Source organism: Mugil cephalus, chromosome 4 (genome assembly GCF_022458985.1).
Source record: "Mugil cephalus isolate CIBA_MC_2020 chromosome 4, CIBA_Mcephalus_1.1, whole genome shotgun sequence".
Classification (NCBI taxonomy): Eukaryota; Metazoa; Chordata; class Actinopteri; order Mugiliformes; family Mugilidae; genus Mugil; species Mugil cephalus.
In genome coordinates, this window is record NC_061773.1 from 8,135,137 (window position 1) to 8,155,840 (window position 20,704).

Consider the following 20,704-nt stretch of genomic DNA (forward strand, 5'->3'; position numbering starts at 1 on the left):
CTCTAGGTGAACACATCATTGTGAAAATATTTTGTATTTGAATGATGAGATTAGATAAAAATAGAAAATGAGAAGAGCTGAGAAGGACTTCGTATGTAGCTGGTTTTGTGAGATGATCTACCAATCAAAATGAGCTCTTTCTCTGCTGCATCGACTGAGAAGCTGCCCACATGCATGGGTCCAAATAGTGTCAACTGTGCAGGGCATGCCGCAAAAATGAGGACCACGCACAACTTGACGCTGATTGATGTATCACGGCCGTATAAACTATCTTGAGCTGAATGATTAATATGCCTTAACTCATGCTAACATCACACGAGGGATTTCTCATCCATATTATCTTAAAACGTCGAATTCCTTTTTGATTCACTGCTCATTGCGGCAGCTGTTGACTGGAAGGATAATAGGGCAACACATTTATCATGTATTATGCAGACAATTAATGGAGGAGTTAAAATGACAGTCATTCTTGAGAGTGAATGGCTAATAGTGTAATATGTTGCACAGGAGGTTGTAGTAGGCTCTGGTAAATTACTGCTAATAAAACAAAATCATGCTTGGTGTCCCACTGGAAACACAATTGATTTGACCTTTACTACTTGTAGCTCTTTTACATGTCTTCTTAATCATCATTGATTTAAGTTTGGTAAACAGGGCTTTATAAATTCCACAGTTGGAGCAGAAAGAGATGTGTTTGACTTGTGTTTATTAGGTTTTCTATAGTGCTCATTTCATGTCAGAGACTGACTGGTTCAGCAGAATATTCTACTTCTTTACCTTCAATGACTACCAGGCTGTTTTCACAGTAGGTTTTGGGTCATTGTCCATGTGTCCAATCAACGTTGCTCCATTTGACTGCGCATGAACAGACAGTATATCCATGTTCACCTCAGAGTCAATTCTTCTGTCAAATCATCATTAAACACTAGTGATCCAGTGCGATTTGAAGCCATGAATGATAATGACCCAGAGATCATCCACCAGTGCTGTCTGAAATGGATGTTCAGGCATCTTTTCTGTTGCGTGGTTTATCAGTGTGCTCTTTATTTTCTCAGAATCTACCAAAATGGCAGTCACTACTAATTTCCCCGCTTTTGAACATTTTTTTATTTTTTTTTTGCTATCTTAAGCTACTTTGAGTGCAACTTCTAAGAGCAAATCGTCCCAGTTAGAACCATTTCCAGACCTTTGATTGGCTTAACTGATGAAGAAATAAGAACAAGAAGCACAGAGAACTATTCCACATCTGCCCATAAAACAGCTCAAGTGTCCAATGACATGTGAGCCCCGTTGAATGGCAGACTGTATATAAAATGGCTGTAATTCCTGAAGTCCTCTAATATGGATATGAATACCCTCACATAACGACTGAGAGCCTGCCAATGTTCATTATATAACTGTAACACTTGAATATATGAATAAACCTGTTAGCGTCCGTGCATATATGGACCTAACTATATCAATACAAAACATAGCCCTGAAAAGACGTCCAGCTACTCTTCTGAATGTGTCCTCCTAAAGGAATCCCAGGAACATTAGAACCACATAATCCATAGCCCTGCAGTTGCCAGTGATTTTTGAAGATGATTCTTCTCCACGGGGCAGCTTTTTGTCCCCTTGATTTTTTATTACAGCCCTTTGTCATAGGAAAATGAATGGGGTAGCTGTGGGTGACATTTCATAGCCTCTGGGTTGAGACAGATATAAATGGGGCTGGGGAAGATTAAAAAAAAGGGGGGCCACACAGGTTGGGTAGAGAAGCAAAGATGATTTAAAAGACGCAGTCTTGTCTTTCGGCCAAATGTCGCTGAAGTGAAATGTGTGTTGTGGTCAGGCCGATCTGACCCCAGAGGACAACTTCGCCCAAGTCTTGTCCATGATGAACTGCTTGCTGTTGTTCTCTACAGGGTTAATGCAAACCTCCACAGCAGCTGCATCACCTGTGATGAGGAGGCTGAAAGCAAATAATGGGGCCAATCAAGCCTCATCGCTGCCGCCGTAAGAGTTGGAGTTCTGCCAGTTGGAAGTCGATGTTTTCAAGATTGCTGCGGCGGTGGACCGAGCCAGACGGAGCTTTCTCTCTCTGCCACTTACTCCCGTCTCATCTTACAGTAAGACAAGAGAATAGATTCACAGAGCAGTATAGGTGCACATCATCTCCCGTCCTCAAAGTGGATATTTGAGGCGAGCTCAGGAGGGAGAATCATTTTTGGTCACGACTCAAAAGAGGCAGAACGTTCTGCCCCAGGAAACACACTTGAGCGCATGTACGCACACACGCACACACGCACGCACGCATGCATGCCTGCACGCACACACGCACGCACGCACGCTTGCACACATTATGTTTAGTGTTTACATTTTCCCCCATTAATCTTCAGGCTATTTTCGTAAAGTGCTTAGATGAGTCATGTGACTTCCCCCTGAGGTGTGTGTGGAATACAAACCCGTGAATGGTGGATAAAGAAGGAAGCCTTTGGCACGACAGTGCACACAGTCAGCCGCTGCAATCCCACCCACACATGCCCATACCTACACTGCATACACATATGGGAACTATGGAAACACGCCCTGTTATCTATACAGAACAGAATGTAGCCGTCACAATTAGTTTTCTGGTTTAAAAGACATCTTTAATGAGTGTTTTTTTTTTCTTCATTGTAGCTGTAGTTATTTCTTTATTGGATAGTTAAGGAGTTGTGACATCCGCTCCCAGTTATCACATACAGTAGTTCAACTCTGGTACACTTACTGCCAATTAATGATGAAATGCAAAGTTACATTTCTGTAAACAGTATTTTTTATCTCTGTTTACTATGTCTCTGTGCTACTGTAATATTTCAATGATTATCTTAAGTGATGAAATTAAAGACAAAAGCAAAACATTTGTGGTTTTATTGAATGTTTTATGGTGTCTTCAGAGAGAGCTGCAGCTTATTCAATCAGGATGTTATTTGTCTTGATTGGAAATGCAAAGGCAGAGTGCTGTTAGAGTTCTGTCAGCGAGTTTGATTTATTAGTGATCATCATGTTTCATCAACATATGGTTGTTTGTGCCTCTGAGTGCTTTTATATGAATATAGTGTGTTCATCTGTGTGAGTGGATGTATGAGGTTCATTTAAATGGACGGTGAACAGAAAGTGATCTCCTGCGTGACCTTCATGTTTTCATGTTGACGGTTTGACAGTTCCTCCTCCGATGGAGCGTCACGTCAAAGGTGAGCTAAGGGGTGTATAGATAGTATGTGGGGGCAGTGATATGGTGAGAATAATGGTGGGTTACTATGGTTATTATACTTAGTCTGTTTGTGTGCTGTGGTTCAGATCTAAAGAAAAAAAATTATGTTATTGTGATATTATGGTATTTTCCTCAATAGCCGCCATCTTGGTTGCTAATTGAAACACGCGGCCAACCAATTTTGAAACTCAAACTCAAGGAAGCTGCAGCTCTTGTGCATTGATGGTGTACACATTATACACATAAGTATTATTATTAATTTTTCATTTAATCGCCTTTATTTGCCATGTAAATATGTACAAGGAATTTGTTCTTTCAAAATGAACCCATCCAAGTGAGCACACTGGGAGCAGTGGACGGGCAGGCAAGCACCTCAGGACATACAAGGCATCTGGCCGCCAGGCCACAGCTCTCCCTCTTTAAGTGCCTCTAGTGCCGCAACAGCATCATTTGATTCATTTAGTAACGCGTATTGATTCTGTACGGCAATATGCAGCAGGCGGTGTTATTTCTGCATATCTGGTGTGTGCACAATTCACTGTGTTCCATTTGAAAAGACTACAGTGTCAAAAATCATGCAGTATGCAACTAAGCACGCGCCATTAAGTACACACGGCATCAGAGCTACAAAAAAGGTTGTTTATTTTTCATAAATTATATTACAGAACACTAAAAATCAGTCCTGGTGAGCTTCTGCAGCAGGAAAGATGTGTCTCCTCAGACTCTTTCTTTTGGATGGTTATACTAATTAAGTCCATGCACAAGCCAAAGACACTCGCCCTCCACTGTGAAGTCGTTGTGGGTGCAGAGGAGCGTGTCACCATAAAGTCTTAGTAACTGGTAGTAGAAACACAATCTTGTGGCTTATAATTGTTTTTTTTTTTTAGTCCTTAGGCCTTTATCTTTGGAAATCCATACAACCAAATTAAAACCGCTTCAATTAAGAACTTCATAGGCACAACTGTGTTTAGCTAATTGCATAGCTGTGTTCTTACGCTCACAACAAATGTGGCTTAATTCACTGCATCAGTGCAGTGGACTGGTAATATGCACAGTAAGGCATATAGTTGCACTGATTCAGGTTTCGTCTTAGAAGGGACGGGTGTTATGTCAAAATGCGTGTGTCTGTTTATCAGCCATATTGTGTTTCCTGACAAGTACGTGATACTACACTGCAGCTGACTAAACCCATAATCAGGCCTCGCTGAATTGCAATTCAGCTTGTTCCCCTCTGCGGCATATTCATACAGCATAGATTTCCAATATGCTTATGGCAACAGATGAGAGAGAAAAACAACAACAACAAAAAAGAAGTTTCCTAGAACAAATGTAGTGTATGCAGGGTGCAGCGTCTCTATTGTGTATTAGTATACAGTTTGTGTAGGGTCTACGGTTTCTCTGTGTGTGCTGCTTTGTCATCTCTCATGGATAGTGTGCTGTAGCAAATGATGACAAATACTGCAGAGCCAAGGTCAGAGCTGTGTCATTACGTAAACCCCTTCATCTTTCACAAAACACTTCATCTGATTAATATCACAGCGAGCTGGCCTCACCTTTCAAACACTGTAAAAGCATATAATTTGATGGTGCGGTGTCAGCGAGGCTTGGGTGACATGAACACACACGAGTGAAGGCCTTATGATGATGTTGGATTTTTGCATTTAAATAACAAAGTCTGCCTCCCATTTGTCAAGGGTTTAATTCACAGAATTAGTCTTTTTTGAAATCACATACAGTAATACACCGATTCAGCCACAACATTAAAACCACTGACAGGAGTAGCAAATGACATCGACTATCTTGTGACAATTAAATGATCTGCTGAGAAGCTTTTGGACCTGACATTCATTCATGTGGATGTTACTGAGACATGCAGCAGACACCTAGACCAGACAAGGGACCCCCACCCCATAGCAATGACACTGCTTGATGGCAGCAGCCATCCACAGCAGGATGCAGCCTGACACAGACACACACACAATAGTTTAGGAACAACTCAAAAAAACAGCACAAGAACATTCATTGATCAAGTATCTGTGGGATGATCCACAGAGGCCCCTCCCCTCAACCCACAGGACCCAAAGACCCCTACTAACAACATCCAACACCACAGGACACCCTCAGAAGACCCATTACTTTTTAAATGCCACTATTATGTTGTTGGATATGTGAATGGTATCAACGCTGTACTTAATTAACTGTTCTGTGCTGTCGTTTTGGCAATCCCTTTCTTGTTACAAGAGATGATACATCGCTAGAGGATAAATAAATATATGAAAAGGTGTGACATATTAAATGCCACTATTTGTAACCAAACAAGGTCACCCTCATGTCTGGGCCACATCGACGGCGCGTAGCCGATGGCTCAGAGAGGCTTTAGGCCGATTTGATCCTGATGGATTGGAGCCTCTCATTTTATAGATTGAACAAAGACCGCGAGAGAACACTGGAAAGAAAGAAAATAACAGACAGTGGGAGAAAGTTTCCAAGAGAGAAAAGCCCAGAGACTTGATTGATACCACATCTTGTTATACTGTAATGGTAACAGCTTTGATTCTGCTGAGCTCATTTTCCCTCCATCTTCTTTCTTTCATGTCCGCCTCTGTAGTTCAAACCAGCTTCCCTGTCATTACCTCTGTTCCCCTTGATCTGATTTCTATTTTCCCTCTGTTTCTTCACCCCCCTTTACCCGCTATCCGGCAGATACCCCTGATTCCCTGCTGACTCGAAAACTAACAGTGCCTCACATCGACCCCTGGCTTAATGGAAGACAAACAAAGGCAGACTGAATGTACGCTGCTCGTAGCTCCGAGACAAAAAGGGATGAACTGAGCGCACTCTCTGTCCAAATTCCACCTGAGGGAACCCACGCTGGAATTAATTCGGGGAGACCATGGCCATGTGTGTAATCTCCTGGCTGATTTATATGCCATGAGGTACAGTAGGTGCTCCTCCAAATGTCTATACAGGTCTTGGAGAGTATACAGCAATAGCTCAAGGGAAAAATGCTCACCCAGTCAGCTTATTGCATTGTACTATTGGGCTGATTAAATTATGTGTACTTTCAGTACAATTAGAGTGTACTTAATGCCATAAGCTGCTACACAGAGGGAACATTGGATTTCATGTTAGGACTACTTACACAACCAGATGTATTCTTAAGTGGCATGTGTGCCTGATTTAAGAGAATTTATTGCATTAACCAATTATGTTAGACCAGAAATCATCATTTTGGGAACTGAATTAATTGAATTATGGTGCTATATACAGTATGTTTTGGCACAGAAGAGAAAACTCTCACTTTCAAAGAGCTACCTCCAGATTAGGGGTGCAAAACTGCTGCTTTGAAAAAAATAAAAATAAATGAAACAGCATACCACATCCGCATGCATGATAATGTCAACAGAGAACACCTTAAAACAATGAGACAGCAGCATCAGTCTGATAGTCTGATTCTTGGTTGGTGATGAGTGCCTAGAAGTTGACGTTGCATCTTAATGTTATAATAATAATAATAATAATAATAATAATAATAATAATAATACAGATTTCCAGTTCCATTTCCAGTTACAATCATCATAACCTACTGAAATGACATCATGATCCGCAGTATCTGTGCTAAATAATGTCAGAATATAGCAAACAACAGATATTCTACACTAAATGTGATGAATATTATCATGAGGTAAAAGCGGAAGTCTCCATCGTTACAGCCACTGAGCATGGAGATTAGCTTCATTAGTTTGAATCATAGGCGTTGAAATTAGGTCCCTGTAAATATTAGGATAACTGATTTCTGGCCACATCTCAATGTTCATGGACCAAACTGAGTCCAGTTGTCCTTAATTTGTTCTGATAATCCACATTTTTCCTGGTCTTGCTGTATTTACTGCCACATTTTGCCATGTTTTTTCACCACTCAGGGGGGCGTGACCACCAGCAGAAGTGACGTCAATTCACAAGATTACATAATTATTTCTTTGAGCCTTAAACCATGTTGGGATTTTTATTGGCATATTTTTGGCACAGTAATTTAAGTTCTCTCGCTACATAAGCTGTCTCATGCTGATTATACACTTTCTAATAACACCCACTAACACACCTGACAGCTTAACATCACCTACTCTGTGTTTCCATTCTCGTCAGATCCTCTCTTATCACCTGTGATATTATAAATGTGTCAAGTCATTCCCTCTGCAATTTCCTTGTATTATTTACACAATGAGTATAAGGCGCATTGTATTCTACTCTAAACTTCATGTCTCTAACTTGATGGCAATTAGTTAACAGAGTTTGGGGAATTCAACTTTGAACACAGAAAAAAGAAGAGGAGAAGTTGAAGATAAAAACCCATATTGGCCTCATCAATATGTGCTCTCCACAAAACGGTGAGAGGTAACCACAGAAAACAGATTTAATTGTTTAATATCCTCAAGGAAGAAACACTTTCAATAGGTGGCAACTCTTGTTCTAATAACCACAACAATTCAGCACATATTTTGCGCCGGCCCCTCGAATCCAAAACAATCTAATTAGTGCGTTCCCATAGCAACTGGGAGAGCAGAAATGCACCATTCATGTCTTTGTGCTTCAGCTTGATGGTAGATAAACAGATTAGGACAATGTTATGAAAGTAGCACAAAACTACTGTTGTCAAGTTGAGTCATACTTTCTCTTCAAAAAAAAAAAAGAAAGAAAAAGAACTGTGAGAGGTGTGAGGAACAGAGACATGGCTGAGTAGTTACCCCATCTGCTACGTTGAAGACTCAGTCCCTTAAGACCTGCGCTCCAGTTGGTCTCATTAACAGGCCAAAATATAAAGAGGTCAAATACTCTGTGTCCTCATTTGGACACATTGCTAGAATAACAATATCACGCTATGTGTAAGTTGGACGGCATGTAACATACACAGACCAGTTCATTAGGTACACCAGTGAAATGAATGCATCCTATCATAACAGTCCTGAACTGGTGGGACTATCACCAATTAAACGACACAAGCTCATTATTGCAATAAAGCAAAAGAATATTTGCATGTTCATTCACTTGCTCATTTGCTGCACTAATTACCTGCAGTTGTCACCCCGGCTTTGACGTCTTTACTTTTGACAAGGTGTCAAACTGTTTTGTGAAGAATAAAAACTGCAAGTGGAACAATATTATTAAAACCTGAGGTGAACGTGGTCTCTGTCTTTGTTCGGTCGTAATTAGACTCGAGAAATTAGTTAAATATTTGTGGTGACATAATAAATCGTCTTCCTCCGTTAGTGATATTATCACAGCAAGTGCCAACGCTGTTCGTTACTACAATTCTCTCAGAAACAGATACACACACATGCATATAATCTCCTTTTGTAGAAGCTAACAGAAGACAGAACTATGTGAATGAGCCATGCCACACTGAAGCTAAAGTACATATATGAACAGAATGTGCAAACTGTGAACCACAAGTTATTGATCTCCATAATTGCTACACCAACACAGTGGCATCTCCATCTGGATATAAAGCGGGAAATGAACCACTCAATTAAGTAAACTGCATTTTATAGACAGAGTTCCACTCTTATTGACAATATATAACACTCTTGACAAATGTTAGCATATGAGAAGAATATACAGAGGCCGTTGTAGCTTTTTAGCATGGACGCCACCATCCTACCATCTTGGTTGGTTGGCTTGGTGATTCCAATAGTCACAGACAGTGAAAGAGAGAAGAGATTAGGAATAGCACGGGGCTGATGCAAACAGTAGTGACCAGATTGAAAAGCAGCACAGATTTTGGTGCTGGAGTACAGTGCCACTGAATTTCTAATTAGCGCCCCCCTTAGCTCTATTGCTGTGCTGGTGCTACATGTGAAGTTACGTCAGTTTTTCACCTGCATGGATGGACGGCCAAAAGGTCAACGGTTTGACTGGACTGACTGGAGATGCAGCCTCGGCAACCTGCAACAAGTGCTCAAAGGAGATATTGTGAAACATCTTGAATTTGATTTAACATCTTGTATTGGTTAATTTTTTTCTTAGTCTTAGTGAGGTTTTAGCTGTCAAGATGCTAAAATGCAGGTTGCAAACCTGTTTTTAAAACAACTGAGGACCTACAGTATAGCATGTTAATATAACAAAGAGTAATCAAGAGGAATAAAGTGTACATCCTCTGATATAAACAGTTCTGACAGAAGCTCTTCCTGGGCTTGAAATTTAATATTCAACTGTTACGGTGAAGTGCGTACCAACATGCACTATACACACATCACCTAAAATAAACCTGCTAGTGAGAGAGGTTAGTCCTTCTTCAGCAGCAGGGTGCAGCTCACAGCTACGTCTAATCCTGCAAAACTATACACCACGAGCTGCAGCTACCCACCAAACATAATCTCATCATGCAGCTGATAAGAGCGGACTGTGCCTTACAATTGAGAAAATGGTTAGCAATACATGATAGCGATACACATACAGATTGTACGACTTGGATCACTGGGTGTGAAATGAGTGTTAAATCATCAGACTAAAGTGTCAACCGCTGTGTTACAAAATACATCAATTCCACTGTTGGAAAGCAGAAAGCACAGAGAGATAATACCTGTGGCAATCAAGCTCCACATCAGGAAGAGAAATCCAGTCGCAAAGCTTTAAATTCTGTCATGAGTGACGCTAATGGAGGCTGCTGATTATAAACAGTGCCTTAAATCTTGCCTACATCCATTAGCTATACCATCGTAGGAGGTCACAGAGGGCAGCTGGAGCCCATTCAAGCTGACATTGGCCAAGAGGCAGCTTCAACACACTTATACCACCCTTATGAGTAAGTCAGAGCGCCCAATTAATCTAAAGTGAAGATATCCCATTGAGGCATAGAAAGCACATGCACACAAGAGGTTCTCTGTTAAGAAATAACCAGGATATACTTAAAGAAAAAGGAAAGAACAAAACCTCGTTGGCTGAACTGTTTGACTTCACTTGCCCCTGCACACGTTAATATGGAAACATTTTATTTTCAGATGTTTGTGTATTTTTTATTGTAGCTACTTGCTATTTTTTATATTACAGTCAAGAAGGGTGAATTTTATGTATTTTTTGTGACTTTCCATAAGGAAAAAACAGACTTAAACTATGAAAAGTCACAGTTTAGCTTATTACATTTTCAATATATTCTGTCCATTCACATCCTCCTCCAGAGGTCAGATGCTGAATAACCTTTTGATAATGTAAGAAATTTATGTAAACACAGGGTTTCAAAGAAATAGTGTAATAATCATTTCCATTTGTTAGTGGCTAAGCACATTGATTTTGAATTTGCTAAGCACATCTTGTTTTAATGTGCACAGAGTCGTAAACAGACACAGAAACAAAGAAAGAATGGGAAGAGGTTGAGATGTCATTTGAGGAAGCTTCGGTTTTGATGCATTAATTCCTCTATTTATTTATGCAGCTCACACAGAAAAGCTCAATGTAAACTGTAATCAGTGGTTTGTCATGAAATCACATCGACTCCTCCTTTCAGCCATATATTCTCAAGATTATTGAAGAGGATTACCTGTTGCCGTAGCAACAGCGGGCCATATCAGCAGAGGTTGTAGTGCTGATTGCTCTAGTTTATGGCCTTCTGAAGTATCTGTATGCTTCACGGGTTCAGTCTTATTTTGAGGAAACTGCAGAGGGGCCGCGCTCAAAGCACCACTAGTAATATGACGATCAATAAAATTCCAGTTTCTTTTTGTTATCGCACACTCTGTAAAGCTTGTCCTTGTTGTATTTTTTTCTTGCAAACAGCTGCAGCATACACAGCTACAGGAAAACTCAGTGAACCATGATCCAAACTGCAACTGAACAAACTCCCAGTGGAAATGTTGTATTATAGTCAATTCAATTGAGTTTTATTTATATGGTGTCAGCAACAATCTTGAGACGCTTTCCAGCATCACCAAACCACAGCATTATATGTCAGTTTTACTTGGATCTCCTAAAATTAAAAAATGTCTTCCGTGCAAAATGCTTTAATTAACAGGTTGGTTTATTGTTGCCTGTGTTTCATTGTCTGACTGAAGAAGTTATTAAATAAAAGGATGATAGAAGAGGTCTGTTTGTGTGACTTGTATGCTTTGTATGTTTCTGTGACACTAATCTTTCATCGGATGTACTTATCATTGGATGTAAGTTGATTTTCAGATCATTATATTTTTAATGTGCACAAAGTGCATTTTTAATTCTCGTATGATGGCTTTATGGAAAACCTCTTGGCTGACTGCAGTCATAAATCATCAGATTGTAAGTACATTATGGACAAACTTTGACAGTTGAGTATGAATTACTGAGTGTGGTTTCATTAATGCATTTCATTGAATCCCTGCATCATATTGTGGACACTGATAAAAAAAAATAAAATAAAAAAAACTGTTGAAAAATTAGTAATTTATCTTCCAGTCATGAGTATTATACGACAATATATAAATATATACTGAACTACTTCTACATTCTGATAACATTATAAGGGGTTTCACAAGCAAATGTCACTTATTACAACTATATATAAATCAATACAAACAAATTCACAGTACAGAAAGTAATGCATTGATCAAGATACCTCAGTCTTAGATAAACTATATAGGTTAGTTGGCAAATATATAGGTTTTCTGTTGTTCTTTCTCACAAGAAGGGGACATTTCACTGAATATATGTTGTGACAATATGAGGAGAAACAGTAGCTGTACAGTAGAGAGAGAAAACCCATGAGCTCGCTGTGTACACGAAGTGCACGGCGTTAAATGGGCACCATCGGTTGGAAGTTGTCAGAACACCACTGCTAGGCAACTATATCCACCTAGAAATCCACAGGACTGACAACCGTGAACAAGAGGACGATGTGATACAGGAAATTCCACCATTTTCCTAAGACATACTATCACACTATAATTATAAAAATAGAAAGGAGAAATCAAATTAAAATGCACCAGTGAACTTCCATGGCTTCTCTCATTTCTGAGAATGTCACCAAACTTGTCACAACTTGGAACATTTCCACTTTTAACACCTCCAAAGGGGAACAATAACACAGGAAACACAACACTAGAAATGAAAATGTAAAGGGAGACATGCATTCTCATACACGCAGCTGGGACATTTTCTTTTGCTGTCCCTAATTTCCCCTCCTTCTTGAGTCAAATGCTGATCTGTGGGCCTTGGGAAGAAAAGCTCCTTTTAAATCCAGCAGGTATTGACACGGCCAGTGCAACAGATCTGTCTTCACTAATAGCTTGGCCCCATGAGAGCTACTACAAGCCCTCTGTTTATGAAGGTATCCCTCACAGATCAGATACAGCAGACATGAGCATATTATACAATAATAAAAACACTCTAAAATGTAACATTTACTGAGATAAAGTGTTCAAACGAAAATGAAGAAGAAGAATTTAATACCCCCCTAAAAATAAAAAATAAACAAAACAAAACAATAGCATGGGTAGTTTTCACTGTGAATCTTTTTCTAATCTGACTCTACTGTATTACAAAATGTATTTATGGCCACTTTATCTGCCATCTTATGATTCATGTACGGTCAAGTTAGGCACTAAATACACTCTGATGAAATATTCTGGTTTTGTTTACAAAAATGGGTTGGTTAAGGGCTGCTTTTCCACATTAACTTAGCGTCGATTGCTGAGCTCAACCTGCAAGGTGCTGCACCTACCAGTCTCCAGCTTGGCTTCCACTCCCACAGCAGATCTCCACAGAGCCGACACCACAGTGGGCTACACTGTTGTAAGCAGAAAAATGTGTACACTGGTGTGTCTGCATCTTACTGTAATTACCCCCCAAAAGGGCTAATCAGCCGTGTGGAGTTTCTCTGTGTACTTCAAACAATAGACACGAGTAGCTCATGTTGGAAGTGGAGCTAATAAATGTTGAACAACAATTACTTCTATAGAAGTCGCTGCAGCGCACAAAAGAAAGAAGACATCTAGGAGACGGTGCGTAGGAGGCGGAAGGAGAGAAGATTTTTCTGTGCTTGCCCGGCAGTTGAGAGACAATGTGGAAAAGAAAGTGTATCGTCACAACTGTTTGGGTCTGCGTGGTCGCAGGGTGCGGTTACATTTCTGGGGAGATGCATATCAGGCCGTGGTGTAGGGTACGGCATGCAAAGCTATACTACTGTGATGCTGTAGATCAATAAGTTTCAAAGTGAGAGCGGATAAAATGAACCGTCCATTCAAATTGAAAATTTGAATGCCCGTCTTTTGACCTTAAAACAGAAGAGTTTATATTAACAGAAATGTAGCACAAGAGGTAAATAAAATAGGCCTAAAATAGGTTTGATCACATAATACTTTCAGCACATATCCACACTTTGAAGTCGTAAAATTACCAGTTCATATTCTGGAAATGACCGTTTTTACCTCAGTTGTTTCTGCCTTGTCCATGGAGCTCAAAATGACACCAGTCTGGTATGACAACAGCTAAGAGGTACTAGACAGCAGGAGGTCGAATCCGAGAGCACCCTGTAAAGTCGACATGACATTGCCCTCGGCTTTAATAAGGTCAGTTCTCAGCCTGTGTGTTTGGAGGAGGGACCTGGAGCTGAGAGCCATAATGTCACAGATAATTCCTAATCACTGCCACTAAGTCAAACCGCAGCCAGCAGATAACAAAAGCTCTCCTTCACTGTTCGTTGTGGGTGCACTGTTCTGTGAATGGGTGTGCTGTTTGAAGGTGTATTTAGACTGCTCAGGCAATAAACTGCTTTATTCCCCAACCACTGTTTTAAGTTAAACTTGGTCAGCAGAAACAAGGAACAGTCAGTCAAAAACTCTCACAAAAAAATGCTGAACTCAGTGGGAAAACACTTTGTAGGGCAGCGCTGTGATGTGGTGATTAGCACGGATGCCTCACAGTGAGAAGGCTCTGGGTTCAAATCTATCAACTGACTGAGCCCTTTCTGGGTGAAGTTTGCATGTTCTCCCCATGACTCGTTTTCCTGTGATTCTAAATTGGCCGTAAGTGTGAGTGTGAATGGCTTGTCTCTCTCTCTGTGCTAACTCTGCGATAGACTGGAGACCTGTCCAGGGTGTACCCCACCTCTCACCCAATCACAGCTGAGATCTTGTTCTAGCCCCCCGGTGACCCTCAAGAAGACAAGCGGCTACAGAAAATGAATGAATGAATGAACACATTTCTATCGTGTGTACTTAAACGACAGAATATGGAGACAGAGTGTGTTTGTGACATTACTAGACATAGACGAGGCTCCACCTCCTCCCCACCTGCTTAAACTGTGCGCACCTGTTTCCACTAGCAATGCCAAATTCATACAAACTGTGATGCAGTTGCAAGGTGTGTGCTGATTTTCTGGTCAGAAATACAGTACGTCAGTACTGGTGAGTCAGTAGTGGTTCCTGGAGACCAGCTTTCATGTATCCTGGGAAATATCTCAACACCTACTACATTTGCTGTACCCAGAGGAAGAATCCCAGTCGCTTTGGTGAACCTGAGATTTTGAGTCGAAGGCCACCACTGAGCCAAGCTTTTGTTGTCCTTAACATTTCTGTGTGTAAAAATACCTTAAAACCTAATGACAGTCTCATTAGCCTCAACAGAGTCTTGTGGTAATTGGCCCTATTAGCATTCACATGCTAAAGTGATAATTTGAAAAAAATTGTATGCATCCAGGAAAATTCAATTCAGTTCAAGATATTCTAGTTTTGTCGCCGACAAGCTGTATGGCTGTCAGATACTGGAAACAGTTATCAACATGTTGTTTAAAGAAAAATTCAGAAGAAAATATTATATAAAATATTTCTCAGCTCAGGAAATGCAACCGTGCACACAAATAAATTATTACTGAAGTCTAGTTTTTATGCCTATCGGTTAAAGCTCAAGCTTCAGGCAGTCAGCTGACATCCACTATCAACCTACAGACAAACCAATAAAACTCCAATAAAAACCCCATTGTAAGTCATTTCAAAAGTCAGCGATGCAAAATAATCTCCTCTGATGAGCACTTATGCAATATAGGTGGTGAATACAGTCAGTGGCAGTCTAGCTAAAGGTGTGGAGGACGTATCCAGCAGAGAAACACAGATCTAAACAAAGGGAAACCAAAAAAAAGAGAGTGAGGGAGATGAACAGATACGGAGAGACGAGGAAAGAGACCAGATGTGGCCTTTGGGCTGAAACTGCTGAATCACCACGTCTCTACTCATTACTTCATCACATTGTGAACCCACAGCACTTTCTCTGGAGCCACACACAGAGTGCCTGACATCATAAAAGGCACAGGGAGGCAGGGACGAGGAAACACACAGAGGAAAAAACTTTCACAGAAAGAAGGTGGGACAAAGTGGGAAGAGCACCACACAGATGTCAAGGGAAAGTGATAAAAAGGATACGCTCACATCTTCTTCATTAATCCTCCTCTCTGTGCTGATATCACCTTGAAAGGCCCTGGAGGACACAGCCTTCATCTGAATGGGCCCGGGACGGTTACGTAAGGGCTACACAAGACCGCTCAAACACACATTCGGAGCTGCCTGAAAAATACGCTCTTTCATGTCACAGCTTTATTGCAGGACACCCGTTGTGGCCTCTTTGTGCTGCACAGTCGGAAAAAGTCATCACAGTCGATACCTCGGGGCGCAGAGAAAGAGCCGTCAGATGCGGAGAGATTCATGACACCTCAGGCCGCTTATGCAACAGTCAGACAGTATTTAAAAGGGGACGTCAGTGTCATTTGGAGTTGTGTCCCGTTTCTGCACATCGAGTTTCCCTCAATTTGCAATGCGTGCTGAATGCAAAATGCTAATTCTGACTTTTTCAGAGGCAAAGATTAGCTTGATGGATAAAAGGAAGCTGAACTGGAGAGAAGTGAATATGTATAACTTTTAAAGGCACAGAATTCAAGGTATAGAAAAGAAGACAGGCAGAAGAAGAGAAAGTAAAATCCTCATTGCTTCTCATTGCTATAATTATCTCAGGATCAATGATGATGAGTATGTTAAAATATTTGATCTCACTTAATTGACACTGGCAGGTGGAAATGATCAAAACTAATTGCATGCCAATCCCTTTTAGGCTTTCCATCAGTCTACTCATCCAACGTTGTTTATAATTCATGGGCACGGGTGTAAAATGTGCTTCATTTGTGTCATATTCTTGAAGACAAGAAGCCAATTCAGAGACTCTGAAACCCTCAAACAAACCACAATTCCAGGATTAGGGAGTTTAATTTGTGCCTTGCACATTCAGTGAATGATTAAAGTTTGGTCGTATCATATTTGGTAACAGGTTTGACAGCCTCTTACAACTTACACCGTTTTATTCAGTGAAATTTGGTCAGGCAGCAGATTAAATGTTCAGTATTAGCAGGATTTCTGGGCCCAGTGCATTTCAACTGTGTCTTAATCATAGAGCTTAATGTTGTGGAACTACTGATTGAATTTATTGAACATACAATAAGTCTTTAGATGTATCCTATGAACAAGAGCAGTTTTAGATCATTTCATTACTTCGTTCTGTCGTCAAGAGACATTTTATGACCAGAAGGGAATTGGTTTTTGTTGGGAGGACTCCCCACACTCTGGTAAAGCACTTCACAGATCCTTAGAGACTGATCATCCATCAGTCAAAAAGCGTTTAAAAATGTTTCAGGATGGGATTTTAATAATGTGATAATAACGTGGATTGCATCTAAATGTGCACATGTAGCATGCATGTGTGGATTTCAGTACATGTGCCCATTGTATGCAGGTACAGTATGTACTTAAACACATATTTATTGATAAATAACTATATATCTATACATCTATTTGTGCACACACAGTCACTGGCCATCTGTTTTAGCTAACTACGTCAGACTGCAAAAAGTGCCCAATGCCCTTGTTGGACAAACATGTCAAATGAACAAAATAAACACTGACAAGTAAAGAAATCAAATATGTTTGTGACTTCATTGTGATGTAAACGGAGGTAAAATTCTGGCTTGGATCTGAAACGATATCAAACAGAGCCCCATGTCTGATTGATTCTTCACTGGATCATTACAGAAACAGTCTTTTCAGTGTGACTTTCTGTTTCCCTAAGTAATATCACTGGCAGCCACAAGTCGGCTCTTTGCTCAGTGGAAAATCAATAACATTTAGCAAAATGCCTCTCCGGCCGAGATGCCCAAGGAACAAGCATTAATATTTATGTCCTGCTCTCTGCATAAAAGATTGTTTACAAACAAAAGACCAGTGACAATAATGTAAAGTTGCAAACTCATGTATCACGTTGTTTTTATTTTATTTCATATCACCTAGGGATCACTGAAATCCCTGTCGTCTTGTAGCCAATTCTACGTTAAAGGAATTTTTGAAAGGTTTCCAATCTGAGTTTCGATGACGATGTGCCTTTCTAGACAGTTTACATCATATTTTAGAGCAATCACTTAACAAACAAGGCCAGAGTGACATAAATTAGCTACATTTTAAAAATGCACGTGTCTTTTGAATGTACTCCCCAGTACACCATGTGAGTTAAACCACAGCATCAGCAAATGCTGCGAATCACTTATTATCACTGATTATTGCAGCGACGATGAGCAACAGTGAATCTCTAAAATGGGTCTGTTAAAGGCAGCACATGTTTTTTCAACACTGATGACATACACTGATTGTGTTTAGTCATTGTTACACAAGTAGGATGCAGTGAAGCAGTGTTTTCCTGAATTATAGTTGCAGCACTGCACAATCAGCCACATCATGGATGGCAGCAATCCAATCATAATCCACCAAAACAATCACGCTGAGAGATGCGATTACCGTCACGACATACTCCAAACACACGCACGCGTCCACACATGCATCATACACTCACGCAGAAATAATCCTGTGCCTATAGTAATTGCTAGGGTTGGTCAAACACAGTCCATTTTGAAGCTTTTCTGTCCTTAACACCATATAGTTAAATACATACAGACATTTTGTGTGTTTTACCGAGGCATGTTTCTGACAAGAATAATAATATATTGTTTTAGTCAGTAGGTCAGTCAGGATACATAACAGAATAATAGTTCTACAAGCCACAGCCTCCGAAATGAAAACAGAAATGAATCAGTGTCTCTGTCCACAATTTAAAAATGTGTATCACTATAATATACTTAATACCTACCTACCACTGTAATACCTTAATGAAGCTAAGATTAAGTTCAGGATTACATTATATATTGGAGTTATATTAGTTTTATTAATTTACATTAACGCATTTAATGTAACGGGCAAGTAAGTCTATATTTATTTCACAAAATATTCACAAATCTTATTGGAAATACATTTTTATATTCACCAACCATCAAGTACCATCACAACCATAAATGAAAGAGGCAACTCAAACTCCACTCATCAGCTTGTTCTGGGAGCTGTCAACAGTCCTTCCAAACGAGTTTGTTCAGTTGTAGATGTTCAGACCTTATTACCCAAGGACTTCTTGTTCATATTAACTGTGGATCAGTCTAAATCAAGCTTCAGTGCTTATTTCCTTGCTCTGATTCTTTCGACTAGACATTTTCAGATTTACTAGTAGCACTAAACAATTATTGCCATATGACAACACTGCAGTTAAATTGAAAAGGTCAAAAGCGTGTCATATGGCTGCTGCTTCCAGTACAAGGGCTGACAAGATGAAACTCCAGCAAGATAACGACCACTGAAAGTCGGTAAAATCCATCATCAACGTCCACACGAAACAAATTTATAGGCTGAACATGAGATTTCCAGGGACAGAACACAGCGAGAGGAAAAGAAACATTATTACAGAGCCGAGGGCTGAAGCTTTACTTTAATATAAGAGACGATGTTTTATTCAGAGCTACATGCTCCCGTATGACTGTGTATGATGTATGAGCTGATAGTATAAGGATTATATCCTGTTAGCTAACGTGTGCTGTCAAGGGATGGAGGCACTAACTCATAGCACTCTAACACACACACACACACACACACACACACTGATAAAAAGCATACACAAACATGGCGTCATGAAGACACATAAAAGCAAGAACAGAGACAGGTGACGGGTTGAGGGATGTGTGAATCAAAACCCCAGAGAAAATCTGTCTTGTCTGTTCAGGTAATTAAAGATGTTTCTATTTTAGGAGCAGTGAGAGAAACACAACATATTGAAACACAAAACCATAAAACCCGAACAACAGAACAAGGCAGAAGAATTAATGGCTCAATGAGCACGTCAGCTGTTTATCTTGATCTTATTATACAAATGAATCAGCGTCTTCAGTGCCAGTGATGAACAGGCTAGTTCACCCACACGTAATTTAGCTTTTGTTGAGTAAATCATTTTTTTTAGTATTTTTTTTTCCATGAAACAAATATTTTGATGCCAAATTTGTAGAGTCACACACACTGTGCACATTTCTTAAAGGTCAGGAAGAATTCCAGTTTCATTCATCAACAACAACACAACCAACAGTCGAATCCAGTTCCGATCAGATGTTTGGACAACCCCTCATAAAGGTCTCAACACTCACCACTCATGCTGGGGCTCATCAATGACCAGCAGTATCTTGAACTTCTTGGAGAGGGTAGGAGAAGGGGCCGACTGCTCCACAAACCCGGCGGCGGACGCGGCCGTCTGTTTGACCGCGTTGGTGATGGAGCTGAAGGAGCTGAAGAAACCAGAGGAACCGCCGGCGGAGGACTGGGCCTGCTGAGGCTGCTGGGCCGCCTGGCTCAGACGGCGCTCCTGGGTTGCGGGGGAGCTGGCCGGCGCCTGAGATGGTGCTGGAGCTTTGGTCGGGGACTGGGCAGGGGCAGGAGCAGTGGCGGGGGAAGGGGAGGAGGCAGTGGGTGGAGGTGGAGCAGGTGGGTCAGGCCTCTGGAGGTCTGTCATGTAGCCATTGGGCAGGTTGGACATGAAGCTGCTGTCAGAAAGACGGCGCCGGAGGAAGTTCATGGCTGCGGTCGAAAAGGTGGGTCTCTCGGTCGGTCAGGGGGGTTCCTCTCCTCGTCCTCTCTTGACTGGGCGCCTCTTGGTTTCCCGGCTGTGTGGAGCGAGAGCAGAGGTTAGATGAGTGACAGAAAGCGAATCAGTCCAGATGGTCGAGGGACGGAGAGCCCGCTTCTGCGCTGGAGGTGTGGAGAGCAGGAAGGAAGGAGAGGATGGATGAAGCGATGGATACAGCTCTGGTCCAGTCTTCAAGAGACAGCTCTCCAAAGTGCAGCTACGCCAGCGAAACAACACGCTTGTGTGTGTGATGTTCCTCCTCCTGATCCTCACGCCTCCCAATGAATGTGTGTGTGTGACGTATGAGAGTGTGTATCTGAGAGAGAGAGAGAGAGAGAGAGAGGTATGCTGCTGCCTCCCTCTGCTCTGCCTTCCTGCCTCGTGAGCTGCTGCAAGCTGAATGCACTCAAGAGATGCTGCTCTCTCTGCTTATCTCACTCGTTCACTCACTCACGCTCCCCCTGGCCTTTTCCTCTCGCT

The 20,704-nt window shown here is 41.0% G+C and overlaps 1 protein-coding gene across 1 annotated transcript in view; it reads right to left on the bottom strand.

The window, feature by feature from the left end:
- syn2b (synapsin IIb) overlaps positions 1-20,704 on the bottom strand; it is a 69,168-nt gene extending 48,464 nt beyond the window's left edge. Inside the window, exon 1 of the mRNA XM_047582165.1 lies at positions 19,749-20,704. Within this exon, the coding sequence (XP_047438121.1) occupies positions 19,749-20,173 (425 nt within the window). The 5' untranslated portion in view covers positions 20,174-20,704. The remainder of the gene's footprint in view (positions 1-19,748) is intronic.